Genomic DNA, 16075 nt, shown 5'->3' on the forward strand with positions numbered 1-16075 from the left:
ACGAGTAATTACAGACCAGTTAGTTTAACTTCTGTTCCGGGTAAAATAATGGAGTCGCTGGTTAAAGATGCATTGCAGGATCATCTAGACAAGACTGCAGCAATAATTCAAACACAGCATGGGTTTGTTAAGGGAAAGTCTTGTCTGACAAATTTGATTGGTTATTATGATGTGGTCACAAAGGAAGTGGGATGCAAAAAATAATTTTGATATCATATACTTGGATTTCAGGAAAGCTTTTGACACTGTTGCGCATGGAACACTACTGTACAAATTGGAGCAGAATGGTATTAAGGGTAAGCTGCTACAATGGATAAAAGGATGGTTAAGTGGGAGAAGACAGAGGGTGGTAATCAATGGATGCTGCTCTTCGTGGACTAATGTTATTAGTGGAGTCCCACAGGGTTCGGTGTTGGGTACACTGTTGTTTTGTGTATTTATCAATGATATTGATGAAGGTATATCAGGCTTAATGTCGAAGTTTGCAGATGACACAAAGGTTGGCAGGGTTGTTAATGACAGTAATGGCAGTGTGCTACTGCAACAGGATCTAGATAATTTGGGCAGATGGGCTAAGAAGTGGCAACTGAAGTTCAACCTTGACAAATGCAAAGTACTGCATATGGGTAGAAGTAACCCCAGAGAAACGTACCAACTGTGTGGTACTACACTTAAGGTGGTAGAAAATGAAAAAGACCTGGGAGTAATTGTGCAGTCAGATATGAAGTTTTCTGAGCAGTGCAGACAGGCTGCTAGGGCAGGTCATGGGGTTTTGTCAATGATATATAAGAATTTTGCTAGCAGGGAAAAGGAGGTGATTGTCCCTCTGTATAAGGCAATGGTCAGGCCACGCCTTGAGTACTGCGTACAGGTCTGGAGGCCTCATTTTAGGAAGGATGTAGATTTGCTTGAGCGTGTACAGAGAAGAGCAACACGATTGGTGAGGGGAATGAAGGGATTCTCTTACCAAGAGAGGCTTAAGTTCTGCAAATTGCAGTGGCTGGAGACTAGGCACCTGCGCAGTGATCTGATTGAGGTCCATAAGGCCTTGAATGGGTTGAGCACGCTGAATTCTGATGGGACCTTCCACTTGTTCAGATTACCAACCTACGGGGACATAAGTTCAAATTAAGAAAGGACAGATGTAGAATAGATGTGCGGAAATTTGCCTTTAGCCAGCGGGTGGTTAATTGCTGGAAGAAACTTCCATCTGTCGTTGTGGAAGTTGATAGGTTAAATAAATTTAAGGAGGAACTGGACAGGCATTTGGAGGGAATGGTGTGATTTTTTTTTTTTTTTTTTGGCTGATGCTGCATAAGCTCCTACACTTGCTTTCTTGCATCATGTGCCACTACTACTACTACTGCTGCTTAAGGTGCCTAGTTGTCAATTTCTGCAGCAAGCACATTAGAAATCCTCCCACATGTGGAGGATGCCCTATTACAGATCTCATTAATTGGGTTGCCACCATGTTGACAGCATTCCAAGAGTGGTTTACAACTGCCTCTATATAATGCACTTATGATATCATTAGCTCTATAAGCAGGTGTTCAATAAATCATCACTGAGATAAAGTATGCAATTTAATATATACCATGGTTATTTATTTGTTATTTTTGGTTTTTAGGAGCATTAGCAACTAAGGCCATGTTGCTCCGGGGATATTCGGTGGTCATTCCCTGACCTTTCCGCATCCTCCATTTTTGGTGGTCACGGGCTCAAACCCTAATCTAATCAAGAAATGTGTGCTACGCACTGCTGCTCCTGCCCACCTGGCTACAGAGGTGCCCTATACCATGGACCTTCCTTGCCAACTGTTTATATTGCTTGATGAACTTGGTGTCTGCCCATATCAAAACTCCCAAATCCATCACCCGGCAGTTCACTAGACAATTGACTCCCTGACAAGTCCCCAGTTTTCATCTTTTCCTTGGCAAGGTAAACTGTTTACTAAAAAGTAGCAATTAAGAATGAATTAAGCAATTAAGATGAATAGCAATTAAGCAGGCTATGATAAATTTGTTCAAGATGTAGTCACTACTAGCAAAATTTACTTACTAGGTTTGGAAAGGAGGACAGCATACTGGACTCTTTTCTGTTTACCTTGCTTCTTAGTGTTAAATTTACACAAAGCCAACTTTCCAAAGAAGATGATATCTAATAATCTTATGACATGATGTTGGACAGTCTGTTTAGAATTATACTTCCTCACATTTCAAGTGTACAGCTGTAAAATGGTGTTTGCAGGCTGGTCACTATATAGTCCACCGAACCGACATTTAGCTAACTCTAGAAGAGGCTTCCAGATCAGCTAGTGTATCATATCATTGCCTCTACTCTGCCACGTAGTGACTGGAGGGAGCTCAAGTAGTGTGTATGCAGATGGCATTGCAAAGGCCATGTTATGTCAAGGGGCTGGGTATAACTTGCCATGTGTATGCCATATCTAAAAATTTCATTCTTTCATACAGCAAGTCGTCGCCACCTTTTCTTACTACTGAATACATCACAATTTGTCAAACTAATAGAAAAACTTATCTCCGAAAATATATAAACATCACAAACACTTCCTCGTTCATTTCACAAATATGTGGTCTCAGATCCAGTCTCAATGGTGTACATTTCCACTTACAGTCTGTCAAACACTGCTCATCTCAGTTGTCTGATTCCTTTCACTTCAAAGGTGGTAATTGTGCATACTTCCATTCTGATATTCCCTATCAGAGATTTAGTAATTTCAACTCTCCTCTTTTCGATCTTCTCTGCCTCTAAATCTCTCTACCAAATGTTGTCAAATTCACCTGTTTCCTATATTGTTCTCCCAACTTCACTAATCACTTGGCTCTTTGACTTCCTCTCTTTAAAACTTGACTTTCTCCAGTCCATCTTTTCCAAAAGTGAGGTAATTTTACTTGGCGATTTTAATGTTCACGACTCCAGCTGGTGGAGGTCCCAAGGCTTTTGCAATTACTAATGACCTCACGCAGATTGTTTATTTACCTACCAGATTGCCAAACAATCCTACCCACACTTGATCTTTTTCTCACAAACAACCCTTCTATGTACACAGTCAAGATGAGTCGTGAGTGAGAGCACCTCAGACCACAACTTGGTGATGGTCTCTCCTCCAACTGAGCCCTTCTCAACATCGTGTTGTTTTTCATTACAAGAATGCAAAATGGGATGATGTGCACCATTTCTCTCCTCCTTTTTCCTGGTTAGATTACCATTTCAAATCTTCTGAAATCTTCAGTATTTGCTCAGATCGTGTCAGTGAAATTATTCTAGTAAGGATGAAATCCTTTATTCCACACTCCACCATAAAACCTCATCCTTTATATAAACCTTTGTTTTCCAATAAATGTGCTAAGGCTGTTCAAGATAAGAATGTTGCATATCACACCTTGTATCCAAATGTCAGCTTCATTTTCTGCCTACACCAAAGCTTGCAATAATTGTGAAGCAGTCATTAATCAGTCCAAACTAGATTTTGAACATGTTAAGAGCAGAAAACTTGCATCTTGTCTAAATGGTAGCCGAGCATTCTGTCCTCCTGCTAAAGCTATTGGATGCAACTTTTGTTCATCTCTGTTCCCGCCTCAGCAAAACCCATGGTTCTGTTGCCATTTCAGCCAAAGATAAAGCTAACCTACTAGCATCCTATTTTTCTTCTAACTCGTCTATTGAGGATCTTGATAAACTACCTCATACCATTCCCAGTATAGTCCATTCAATGGCCCCTGTGATTTTACGTCAAAAGGATTTAATGGTATTTCTCCACTTGTTCTGAAAACCTGTGCTCCTGAACTTACTCCTCTTCTGTGTCGCTTTTTTTTTTTTTTTTTTAAAGTAATGGAGAAATCAACTAACCACAAACTCAAATTCTCTAAAAACATTCCATCTCATCAACAATTGCCAGTATGGATTCCATCAGTGTTAATCCATTGGTGATATTCTGGCTTAGCTCTATGGACAAATTCAATGGAAAGTTTGGTGAAATTTCAAAGATTTTCGATCTTGTTTGGTATAAAGGTCATTTAAACAAGCTCCCATTTTATGGTTTACCAACTGTTTACGCAACTGGGTATCCAGTTTTCTCTTTGACTGCTCACTGCAGGTGATAGTAGATGGCTTGTTGTCTTCTAACTTCTCCATGAATGCTGGTGTTCCCAAAGGTTCAGTTCTTTCTTCCACTCTTTTGCTCTTGTATATTAATGACCTCTTTCCACTGACTGTATCATAATTTCTATCCTTCCTATCCTGGGAAAACAAAGCTGAGAGTATGAGTGTGTTATAGGCCCAATGACTCTGATGAGTACAACGAACAATTGTACAGAGAAATAGAGTGAGCCAGCAAATCAGATTGTCTAATAATGGGGGATTTTAACTTCCCAGATATAGACCGGACCTTGTAGTTTGGTCACTCACACACTAGCAAGACTTTTATGGATTTATTGGAGGATTGTTTTCTACAGCAGCATGTTTGAGAGGCAACCAGAAAGAGTAATACTCTTGATCTAATTATGAGCAGTGATTCTTCATGCATTAAGAATCTGCAAGTAAAGGAACCACTAGGTGGCAGTGATCAGGGAAGGGTTTTTGCTTTTGTAAAGGTGACTACAGTAGTCTTGAGAGATTTTTTAAATTCTAAACTGTGGGACCAATTGATGTTACCAACAGCAAATTCTAAATGGGAAGCATTCAAGAAATTAATCTTGAAAGCTACTTGGCTTTTTCATACCAATTAAGAAATACTGTCCAATATGCCAAAATGGATACCAGGTGAACTAATGAGACTCACAGCAAAGAAGAAAAATGCATGGGATGCTTATAAATTATCAGGAGACAGATGTGTATGGTAGACATAAGATATTCTGGAATCAAGTCACAAACGATGTTAGACAAGCAAAGGCAGATTACAAGAAATCTTTGGCAAAGGATGCAAAGAAAAACAGTAAAGACTTATGTAAACTCTAGGAGATGAATCAGATTGGTCAACTTGAAATCAACAGATTGACTGTCGATGAACCTGCTGAGGTAGCTAACATACTGAATCAGTATTTTGCATCTACATTCACATATGAGGAATGTCTGTAGGGAAGTGGAGGCCAGAAGCTTATCAACCACTGGTATTAAGCTAAATGATTTTGCTATAACTGAGAGCAAAGTGGAGGAGAAATTGTTGAAATTGAACGAAGAAAGGCACCTGGGGTGGTTGGGATCTATCCAGTTGTATTAAAGGAAGCAGCAAAGAAAGTAAACAAACCCTTAGCCATAATTATGAAAGCTTCCCTGGACTCTGAAGAATCCCATATACTGGAGATGTGCAAATGTGTCCCCATTTCACAAGGGGTGGATCAAATAGTGACACAAGTAATTACAGACATGTTAGTTTAACTTCTGTTCCGGGGAAAATAAAGCAGTCATCAGTGAAAGAAGCAATGCAGGATCATCTAGACTAGATTGCAGTTATAGTTCAGACACAGCATGGGTTTGTTAACAGGAAGTCCTGTCTGACAAATTTGAATCGATAATACGATGTGGTCACAAAGGAACTGGATGCAAAAAGTAATTTTGATATCATATACTTTGACATTAGAAAAGCTTTTGATACTATTGCACATGGAAGACTGGTGTACAAATTGGAGCAGTATGGCATTAAGGGCAAGTTGCTACAAACGATAAAAGGATGGTTGAGTGGGAGACCACAGAGAGTGGTAATCAATGGACACTGCTCTTTGTGGACTAACGTTATTAGTTCAGTCCCCCAGGATATTATTGGTCCCATTGTTGTTTTCTGTATTTATCAACGATATTGATGAAGTAATATAAGGGTTAATGTCTAAGTTTGCAGACGATACGAAGGCAGGCAGGGTTGCAAATGACAGTAATGATAGTACACCACTGAAACAGAATCTGGAAATGTTGAGCAGATGGGCTGAGAGGTGACAACTGAAGTTTAACATTCACAAATGTAAAGTACTGCATATGGGTAGCAGTAACCCCAGAGTAACACACCAACTCGGTGGTATTACACTCAGGGTAGTGAAGAATGAAAAGGATTTGGAGATAATTGTCCAGTCAGATATGAAGTTCGCTGAGCACTACTGACAGGCTGCCAGAGCAGGTCATGGAGTCTTGTCAATGATATATAGTAATTTTGCTAGCAGAGACAAGGAGGTGATAATCACGTTGTACAAGGCAATGGTCAGGCCACAACTTAAATACTGTGTACAGGTCTGGAGGCCACATTTTTAGGAAAGATGTAGAGTTGCTAGAATGAGTACAAAGAAGGGCAACAAGATTGGCGAGGGGGAACAAAGGAGGGGGTGCTCTTACCAAGACAGGCTTAAGTTTTGCAAATTGCAGCTTCCAGAGACTAGGCACCTGCAGGGTGATCTAATTGAGGTGTATAAGGCAAAATCAATGCTGATGGGATTCATGCTCAGATTACTCATCTGAATGGACATAAATTCAAATTGAGGAAAGAAATTGTAGAATAGATATGTGGAAATTTACCTTAAGGAAATAGTTGGTGGTTAATAGTTGGAACAAACTTCCATCTGTTGTAATGGAGGTCAACAATTGAAATAAGTTCAAGGCAGAAATAAAACATTTGGAGTGAATGGATTAGTGAAATTGGAAAGGTTTTTTTTTTTGGCTGATGCTATATAAGCTTGCTTTCTTGCATCATATGCCAATGCTAATAATAATGACCCTTTTCCATTGACCGGAAATTCTATCTATAGTTTTGCTGATGATTGCATATTGCATTCCATCTTCCTATTTGAGAAATCTTGCCCTGCACAAACAGCCTCAATTAGATTTTTGTGAGCAAAATATTCTCTAAATATTATTAGATAATATAATAATATAAATAATTTTATTTGAATACAAAAAACTACAGTAAACCCTCCATATTCAGAGGAGGGTACGTCTAGAAATCACAAATATTATGACCAAAGGCTTAGGAGAAAAGGGGGCTAGGTAGCCTATTTTGCAGAAATCCAGCAAATATTCACAATTGTTAAGAATTGTAACTGTGCTTACAATAAAAAAAAAAGACAAAAAAAAATTTATACAGAGAACAAAAAAATAAAAATAAAAATAAAAAAAATAAATGCAAAAAAAAAAAAAAAAATTTCTCTGTTGATTATGATACTGAAAAGGTAAGGGTGTAATGAAAAATATTTAAGATCCATTCCAGGAAATGATTTACCAGGGTTTATAGTTTTTTTTTTTTTTTTTTTTTATGAAAACCCCAAACACAAAAGGTATCAAAACCTATAGTACTTAGTACCGTGCATGGGTTGAAGGAGAAGTATGGGGGGAGGGGGATGCCGGAAACTTTGCTCTAGAGACTAAACATGGGTTTCACCACTTCAAGCCTCCAATAAGCAAAGTGGTGGTATTTCACCGGTTGATGAAAGTCATCTACCACCTGATTTGCTGTTGTTTGTTATTTGGTTTTAGGAGCATTAGCAACTAAAGCCATATTGCTCCAGGGATATGTGGTGGTCATTCCCTGACCTTTCCTCATCCTCCGTATTTGGTAGTCACTGACTCGAACCCCAGTCTAATCAAGAAGCGTGTGCTAAGCACTGCTGCTCCTGCCCACCTGGCTATGGAGGTGCCAGGGTTTATAGTAGCAGCTCGCAACACGTAGTTAGCAAACCCCCTGGGAGTTTGTACCAAAAATTCTGTAATTGTATCCGCTTAGATTTACATAGATATATTTTTGTAAACCATAAAATTGTTTTAATATAGATTTGTGGTTCAGTTAAAAATTTATATTTAGTTGTGGTTAGGGACTTGCCCAAACATAGCAAGCATGCGCAACAGAATGTTAGTGTTATAGTGTTTAATAAATGTGTTTTCCGTACTATTTTATTATTATTTTTTTTTTCATTCTCAAAGACCATTGTTCACATGTTGTACAGACAACTTGTGTAGCCAAGACCTGCTAATATTCGTAAAATCGGACAAGTGCTAACTTATTGTGATTTTCTCTTGTAGAGGATCTGTCCTGATTTTGAATTTAAAATCAATTGTGTGAATTTAAACCAAGTGAAAATAGAGTAATAAATAGAAATATATTTTAAATCAGAAATTCTCTTACCTGAGATTTTTTTTAAGAATAACTGCATCCAGGTAAGACATAATTAGAATAGTATTGAAAGACCTGCCTAGATATAAATAAACCTTGCAAGAGGACAAAGGAATAAAAGCAAGCTTTGACCCTAAATCCATGCATGGCAAATAACTGGAAGTGTAAAGGGAGATGACTTCCAATTATTTGCCATGCATGGATTTAGGGTCAAAGCTTGCTTTTATTCCTTTGTCCTCTTGCAAGGCTTATTTATATCTAGGCAGGTCTTTCAATACTATTCTAATTATGTCTTACCTGGATGCAGTTATTCTTAAAAAAAATCTCAGGTTAGAGAATTTCTGAATTAAATTATAATATTTCTAAAATTTAATATTACTATAATATTTTAATATTTCTATTTTTACTTGGTTTTACCACTGATTTTAAATTCAAACTGAGGACACAGATCCTCTACAAGAGAAAAATCACAATAAGTTAGCACCCCGATTTTATGAATATTAGCAGGTCTTGGCTACACAAGTTCTGTCCAACATGTCTAGTAAAAAAGTTGAGACTATAAGATTCCCATAATGATTTTTACACGAAGACCATTGCTGATGTAAAAACATCTTCGGCAGCACCTATTAAATTTTTTGGAATGAAGTAAAACTGATTGGCAATGGAAATGATATCACTTTCTAAATTACGCTAACCCAGTCACTAATGTTGATTTGGTAGAGTAAGTAGAGGGCATGGGAATAAACATTACATAATTCATAACTTCAGTTATATCTGTTTGACTTTAAAAATTTAAACAGTTTTGATTTTCATCAAAGATGTTTTCACATAAAATAAAATATCTTTTGGGTATACAGGGTTTTTTATGTATAGGTACTTAACAAAATTTTATATTTTTATGTAATATTGCTTATAAAAATACAGTACAGCTGTGTCCCGGCATCCGCTGATTCAGTTACCCGCGGTTAACCAGGGGGGAAAAAAAAAAAAAAAAAAAACTTAACATGTACTACTCATTTGTCCAATACAATGCTTCCCTTTATTTTTTACGATGTCGATTTTAAATCAAATAGCTTCCCTTTATTTTTTACAATGTTGTTGCATATAGTTTGGTTACCAACATTATAATGGTTCTTTAGAGATTTAACAAATGCACCATTTTCAAACTTTTGAATTATTTCAAGTTTTTGTTTAATTTGAAAGCACAACTCTTGCGTTTGCCCATCATTTTTGCGATTTCTGAAAAAAAAAAAAAAAAAAAAAATCCAACATCCCTGACATAAATAACAAAACTAAATTTGTCCTTTTGCAGTGCAATGAAAACAACTAAATCAAACTAAACACTTGGGTTTCTTTTTTTTGTTTTGAGCGGTAGGTGTGAAAGACAGTAGAGGTTGCAAGATAATAGGTACGTTAATCTCCCAATGACGACTTATAATGCCAGTTCTTGTCACTTATTTACAACTTGCAAAATATCTGTTTATACCTATTCTAGTTATTACTTGATTATGGTTTCTACTTTTTTTTTTTTTTTTTAATTTGGAGTCTTGAAGTGTTCCGGTTAATCTAATCCCTGTAAACTGAGTCTGCTGTACTTTATTATTACCATATTTAATGTTAGTAATGTCTTACTGTGTGTCTAATTTATCAATTAAACTTTATTATATGTATGTATGTACAAGAAAATCACTTTATATATGTGGGGGGTAGCAGGTGTTCGCTTATATTCGCGGTTTCAGCCATCCACGGTAGGTCAGAATGTATCCCTTGTGGATACTGGAAATATTTTATAATAAAAATTCAGAACTATTATACGATTTCAGAGAATATAGGCTTATGGTGAAAGGGGTTTGTGAGTCAAAACAGGTTGGGAACTACTATTTTATAGCAATCTTCTTAAAATAACTTATGGATATTTTCTTACTCTTTCTTTATAGATTTCCTTGTAAGGGTCTATAAGAGCTTCTAATACTCTTAAATTTTAGACTGCACTCCATCAAAGGATCTATATGTGGGGGGTATTTCAAACATACTGTCAGCCAGAGCATTAGAATTGCTTTCTCTGAAATTGTTGAAACCCACTATCTCCACATCATGTGCAGCTCTTCTACTGATGAGATGCCTTAAAGGGCTTTCACCCCATCAAGCAACAGCTTTCATTAGAATGTCCAAGTCAAGGGTTGGCTTTCACTTCAAATATTATTTTATGTGTTTTATAGTTAGCAATGGTGAACTTTTTCCAGCATTTGCCAACTGATAGAGAATTCCCACAAATTTGTAGCAGGTGTAACATGACTTACATGCTGTTATGAGATACTGATCCATCAATTGAATCAGGGTCTTGTCTACACCTCTGCAGAGAGAGAGAGAGAGAGAGAAATGTACATATGACGGAAAAGTAGCACAGACTTTCAAAGAAACTGCCTATGAATAACAAAGGTAGTTATCTTAAATGGGTATACTGAACTACTGAGCAAAGAAATAATCTAGAAATATCAAGGGTAACTTGATATTTCTAGTTATCTCCATTCCGTAGACTAAACTGTAGACTTTCCTCCATTTCCCATGGAGGAAAGTCTACAGTTTAGGCAACAATAAATTAATCAAAAGTAAAACCCAATACTTTCAACAAATTATTTTCTTTAAAAATAATAAAAAGAAATGCACCTACCTTTATTCTCCATAAGCCATCTTTAAAATTCACATGCTGTTTTATAAAAAGTTTACTCTTGTCCCTAGTATATGAACCCTTCTTGCGACTAAAGACAGGGAATAAAAAAATTCATATTAGTCATGTAACATTAGGACTGACAAGTGGTTAGTTAAACTTCTCAAATTGTACTACCTAACGCACTAATTAGGAATACAGCATCACTGCTCTAACCATCTTGATATATATTAAACCACCCCATATATAAAAGATATAATGGACTTCGCACACTTATTAGTCTGTGAACTGTGCATTTCATTACTAAATTCTTTATGCTACAGAAAGACAGGATTAAGTAAGGATAATCCAGTATCCTCATTATTGGCTGAAGTGTTCATAGAAAGTCTTGAAACAACTGCATTTTAAAATATAGCCAAGCCCCAAAGTTTTGGTCCAGATATGCTGACAATATGGTAGGTTATGTAAACACAACCAAATATATCTACAGTCCTTTCTCCAGATGTTCAATTATACTTCAAACATTTGATCAAGTCAAACTAAACAGAATCCAATAACAAGCTTCTTTTTTTTTTTGGACATCCATAACAAAAAAGCCCATAGAACCATAAGGCAGGTATTCAGAACACCTACATACAGATCTTCCCAATGAGAAGATCTGTATGTATGTGCTCTGAATACCTGCAATTTAGATAATTATGAAAGATTGAAAATGTTTTGACCTTTACAGAGAACTCCAAAACATTCAAAGGACTGCCATGAAGAATAGGTGCCCAAAGCAACACAATAAAAAAAAAAAAAAAAAATCGCCAGAATAAAATTGTCAACAAAAGCAGAAAGACCAGCCAAAACAGATCCCATTATTCTCGTAGTAACCCAGAAAACTGCCTGGGTGATCGGATCATGTAGCATACACTTTCTACACATGTATTAGGTTTGAAAGTATTTTGTGGTGCAGCTGCCAAGTTACCTAAAATTCCATCATACATCTATGTGGAAGACTACTACAGTTATCGAAGCAAAAGAACACAAAAATGATGTTCAACACAAAAGGTTTAAGAAATCAAATCCAACTATGTATTTCCCTAAGCAGGGGTGTCTAACCAGCCAGTGGGCATACCACTCTTTCATAATATGTAATGTGTGTCCTGTGTCCATGCAGGCAGCTTTAAAGTGTTATGAGTCCCACAAGTTTAAAACTAGTGGGTCACAAAATATATTTTCACATTGACTTATGAAAATATCTGTTTTCAAAAATATTCGATTTTTCTATATTGCTTTCTCATTTTTTTTCTTTTTTATGTATCGTTCTCAAAAATTATAAATATTACTATAACCATGTAATAGCAATATTATTAGTAATTATGCAATGATTGGGGGATTGTATTTAATTATTAAATGTTAATAATATTTAAAAAAAAGCAACTAAATATAAATGTAGGTAACAAAAATTAAATTGTTTCAAAAAATTGTAAGGAATTAGCCTAATGGCCTGCAACCTCCTTTTGCCTATTAGACAAAAAAGGTTGCATGCCCCTTTCCTAGAGTGTGGGCTGGAATGGATTTTTAAGCAATTCCATATCACCCACCAATTTATACTATATATAACAGGGGAGCTTTCAAGGAAATGTATTCTATCAAGGTCCACAAGTAAACTGCTACTGATAGAAAAGAAGTTCACATCACACCTTAGTACCTCCACTTATCCAAAAAGAAAATTTATCTAATCTAAGAAGACCAATAACCGTGTTATGAAGTGGCTTTACACAATCTTGGAAACAGAAGACAAAGAACCAAACCATCAGCTTGGTGAAAAGGTGCCCACTCAGGCTGTACTAGAGTCAAACCTATTAAGTAACCAACAGTACTCTAATCAAAGGATTTAAAATGAATGTCAATGAACTCATAACCTATTAACAGTTTAAATAACCTAGCTATTCTCACATTACTAATACCCAGAAAGATCAGTGCCCTAAACATTGTACAATTTTTAATCCTCATATCTCTATTTAAGAATATTTTGCGCCATATATAATAGTGACAAGTGGTGCAAGGCAGCAAGTTGATACAGATAAAAAAAAATAATAATAATTAAAAAAAAAAAAAAGGGCAGTACTTTCCATATCACCTGTCCACCCCTTCTAATTTGTCTAGCCCTTCCTTAAATTTATTACAATAGACCCAAGCTGGCTGAAGGCAAATTTCCACATGTACAATCCTGCAACCACCAGCTTCAATTTATGTCCCCTCATGAATGTAGTCTGAGTAATAGGAAGGACTCAATCATCAATAGACTTATCTAATCTATTCAAAGCCCAAAATATGGGTAAGAGTAGGAGACCGGCGGAATTACTTAGCAAGTACAGGTCACTGTTGAAAAAAGCCGTGAATTAGGGTTGAATTTGAAAGTGTCCGCAATTCTGCCCAGACACGATAGGAGGGAGTATATGATGAGAGCCTTGTCGATCAATTCGGCCCTGGAGGGATTGTGCAAGGCTCAAGGGGTAGAATTTTTTTCAGCCTGGACTGTACTTGTTAACAGGAGAGATTGCTTCTACAGGGATGGGATACACTTAAATAGAAAGGGTGCAAGAATTTTTGCTGATGCTGTCGAGGCAATGTTAGGTGGGTCGGAAAACTGCTAGTTGGGGGGGGATACAAGGACTAATAGATTAACAGTAGCCACTGGCAGAGGTGGAAGTGATTCTTGCACTGCTTCTATTGAAATGAGCAGAAGCCTGAAAAACAAGATGCAGGATATTTCAGAGACTGCTGGGAGTCATTGCGGTACAAGTAAACACATGGGTTGTGTTAGGGTAGCTAAGAATAGAAACAGGTGCATGTATACCTGTGTGTACACCAATGCTAGGAGTTTGGTAAATAAATTTGATGAATTTGAGGTATTGCTCAAAACATCAAAGGCAGATATTGTTGGGATATCAGAGACGTGGTGTCACACAGATATAAGTAATGCGGAACTGGAATTTGGGGAATACAATGTGTATAGAAAGGATAGACAGGACAGGAGGGGAGGAGGGGTATGCTATTAGTTAAAAAACACATAAAGTTCAAGGAAGTGAAGCCAGTCGACATCGATGGACAGGGCAGTGTCGAGTCAGTTTGGTGTGACATAAGCATAGGGAAATCAAAATTGAGAGTAGGAGTGTGCTATAGGCCTAATGACTCTGATGAGTATAATAAGATATTGTACAGGGAAAGAGTGGGCCAGTAAATCAGAGAGTCTTATAATGGGGGATTTTAATTTCCCAGATATTGACTGGAATTTGTGGGTTGGTCACTCGCACACTAGCAAGGCTTTTGTGGATTTATTGGATGATTGTTTTCTACATCAGCATGTTCGTGAGGCAACAAGAGGGAGCAATACTCTTGATCTGATTATCAGTAGTGATTCTTCATGCATTAAGAATCTGCAGATAAATGAACCACTAGGTGGCAGTGATCACAGTGTGTTGAAGTGGGATTTACTCAAGGAGGTAACTACCATCAGAGGTAAAGGGAAGGGTTTTTGTTTTCGTAAAGGCGACTATGATGGTCTGAGACAGTATTTAAATTCTATACAGTGGGACCAACTGATGATGTTACCAACAGCAAACTCAAAATGGGAAGCATTCAAGGAACTAATCTTGGAGGCTACCAGGCTTTACATACCAACTAAGAAATATTGTTCAAGGTTTAGGCCTAAATGGTTGTCAGATGAACTAATGAGACATGTGGCAGAGAAGAAAAATGCATGGGATACATACAAATTAATGGGTGACATGGAAGCCTATGATAGATATAAGTTGGTCTGTAACCAAGTCACAAAGGAGATTAGGCAGGCAAAGGCAGACTACGAAAAATCCTTGGCAAAGGATGCAAAGAAAAACAGAAAAGAGTTCTTTACATATTTAAACTCAAGAAGGAAAGGGATGAATCAGATTGGCCCACTGGATATTGATGGTTCAACAGTTGAGGATCCTGCTCAGGTGGCTAACAATCTAAACGAGTATTTTGCATCTACATTCACGCATGAGGAGTTATTCAGGAAGGAGAATGATGTAGGTAAAGTAAACATTGGCAGTGAGCTGGATGATTTTGTAATAACTGAGAGGAAAGTGGAGGAGAGATTGTTGAGGATAAACATAAAAGAGGCACCTGGGGTGGATGGGATCTATCCAGTTATATTAAAGGAGGCAGCAAAGGAAGTAAGCAAACCCCTAACCATAATTATGAGAGCTTCTTTGGACTCAGGGGAGGTACCCATAGACTGGAGATGTGCAAATGTAACCCCAATTCACAAAGGAGGATCAAAGGCTGACACAAGTAATTATAGACCTGTTAGTTTAACTTCCGTTCCAGGTAAATTAATGGAGGCACTGGTAAAAGAAGCACTGCAGGATCAACTAGACAAGAATTCAGTTATAGCTCAGATGCAGCATGGTTTTGTTAAGGGCAGGTCTTGCCTGACCAATTTGATTGGATACTATGATGTAGTCACAAAAGAACTGGATGCAGGGAATAACTTTGATATTATATATTTGGATCTTAGAAAGGCTTTTGATACTGTTGCACATGGAAGACTGCTGCACAAATTGGAGCAGTGTGGCATTGGAGGCAAATTGCTGCTATGGATAAGAGGATGGTTGAGTGGCAGAAGACAGAGAGTGGTAATCAATGGACACTGCTCAACGTGGACTAATGTTATTAGTGGAGTTCCTCAGGGTTCAGTGTTGGGTCCGTTGTTGTTTTTGGTGTTTATGAATGATATTGATGATGGGATATCAAGTTTAATGTCCAAGTTTGCAGATGATACAAAGGTTGGCGGGGTTGTTAAGGACACTACTGACACTATGCTGCTGCAACAGGATCTGGAAAGGTTGAACAGATGGGCTGAGAGGTGGCAAATGAAGTTTAACATTGACAAATGTAAAGTACTACATATGGGAAACAGTAACCCCAGAGCAACGTATCAACTCTGCGGTACTACACTGACAGTGGTGGAGAATGAAAAGGACCTGAGGGTAATTGTGCAGGCAGATATGAAGTTCTCTGAGCAGTGCAGACGAGCTGCAAGAGTAGCTCATGGTGTCTTGTCAATGATATACAGGAATTTTTCTAGCAGGGATAAGGAGGTGATTATTCCCTTGTATAAGGCAATGGTTAGGCCACATCTTGAGTACTGTATACAGGTCTGGAGGCCTCATTTCAAGAAGGATGTAGAGCTGCTGGAACGGGTACAGAGAAGGGCAACAAGATTAGTGAATGGAACAAAGGGTTGCTCTTACGAAGAAAGGCTTAAG

General features: G+C 37.4%; 1 protein-coding gene across 1 annotated transcript in view; it reads right to left on the reverse strand.

Annotated features, from left to right (window-relative positions):
* The window catches only part of Acf (ATP-dependent chromatin assembly factor large subunit), a 373562-nt gene that overhangs the window by 267949 nt on the left and 89538 nt on the right, over window positions 1-16075 (reverse strand). The window contains exon 5 of the mRNA XM_090376504.1: window positions 10779-10866. Coding sequence (XP_090232630.1) covers window positions 10779-10866 — 88 coding nt within the window. The remainder of the gene's footprint in view (window positions 1-10778; window positions 10867-16075) is intronic.

This window comes from Mastigoproctus giganteus, chromosome 6 (genome assembly GCF_048544385.1).
Source record: "Mastigoproctus giganteus isolate SK-2022 chromosome 6, ASM4854438v1, whole genome shotgun sequence".
NCBI classification, from domain to species: domain Eukaryota; kingdom Metazoa; phylum Arthropoda; class Arachnida; order Uropygi; family Thelyphonidae; genus Mastigoproctus; species Mastigoproctus giganteus.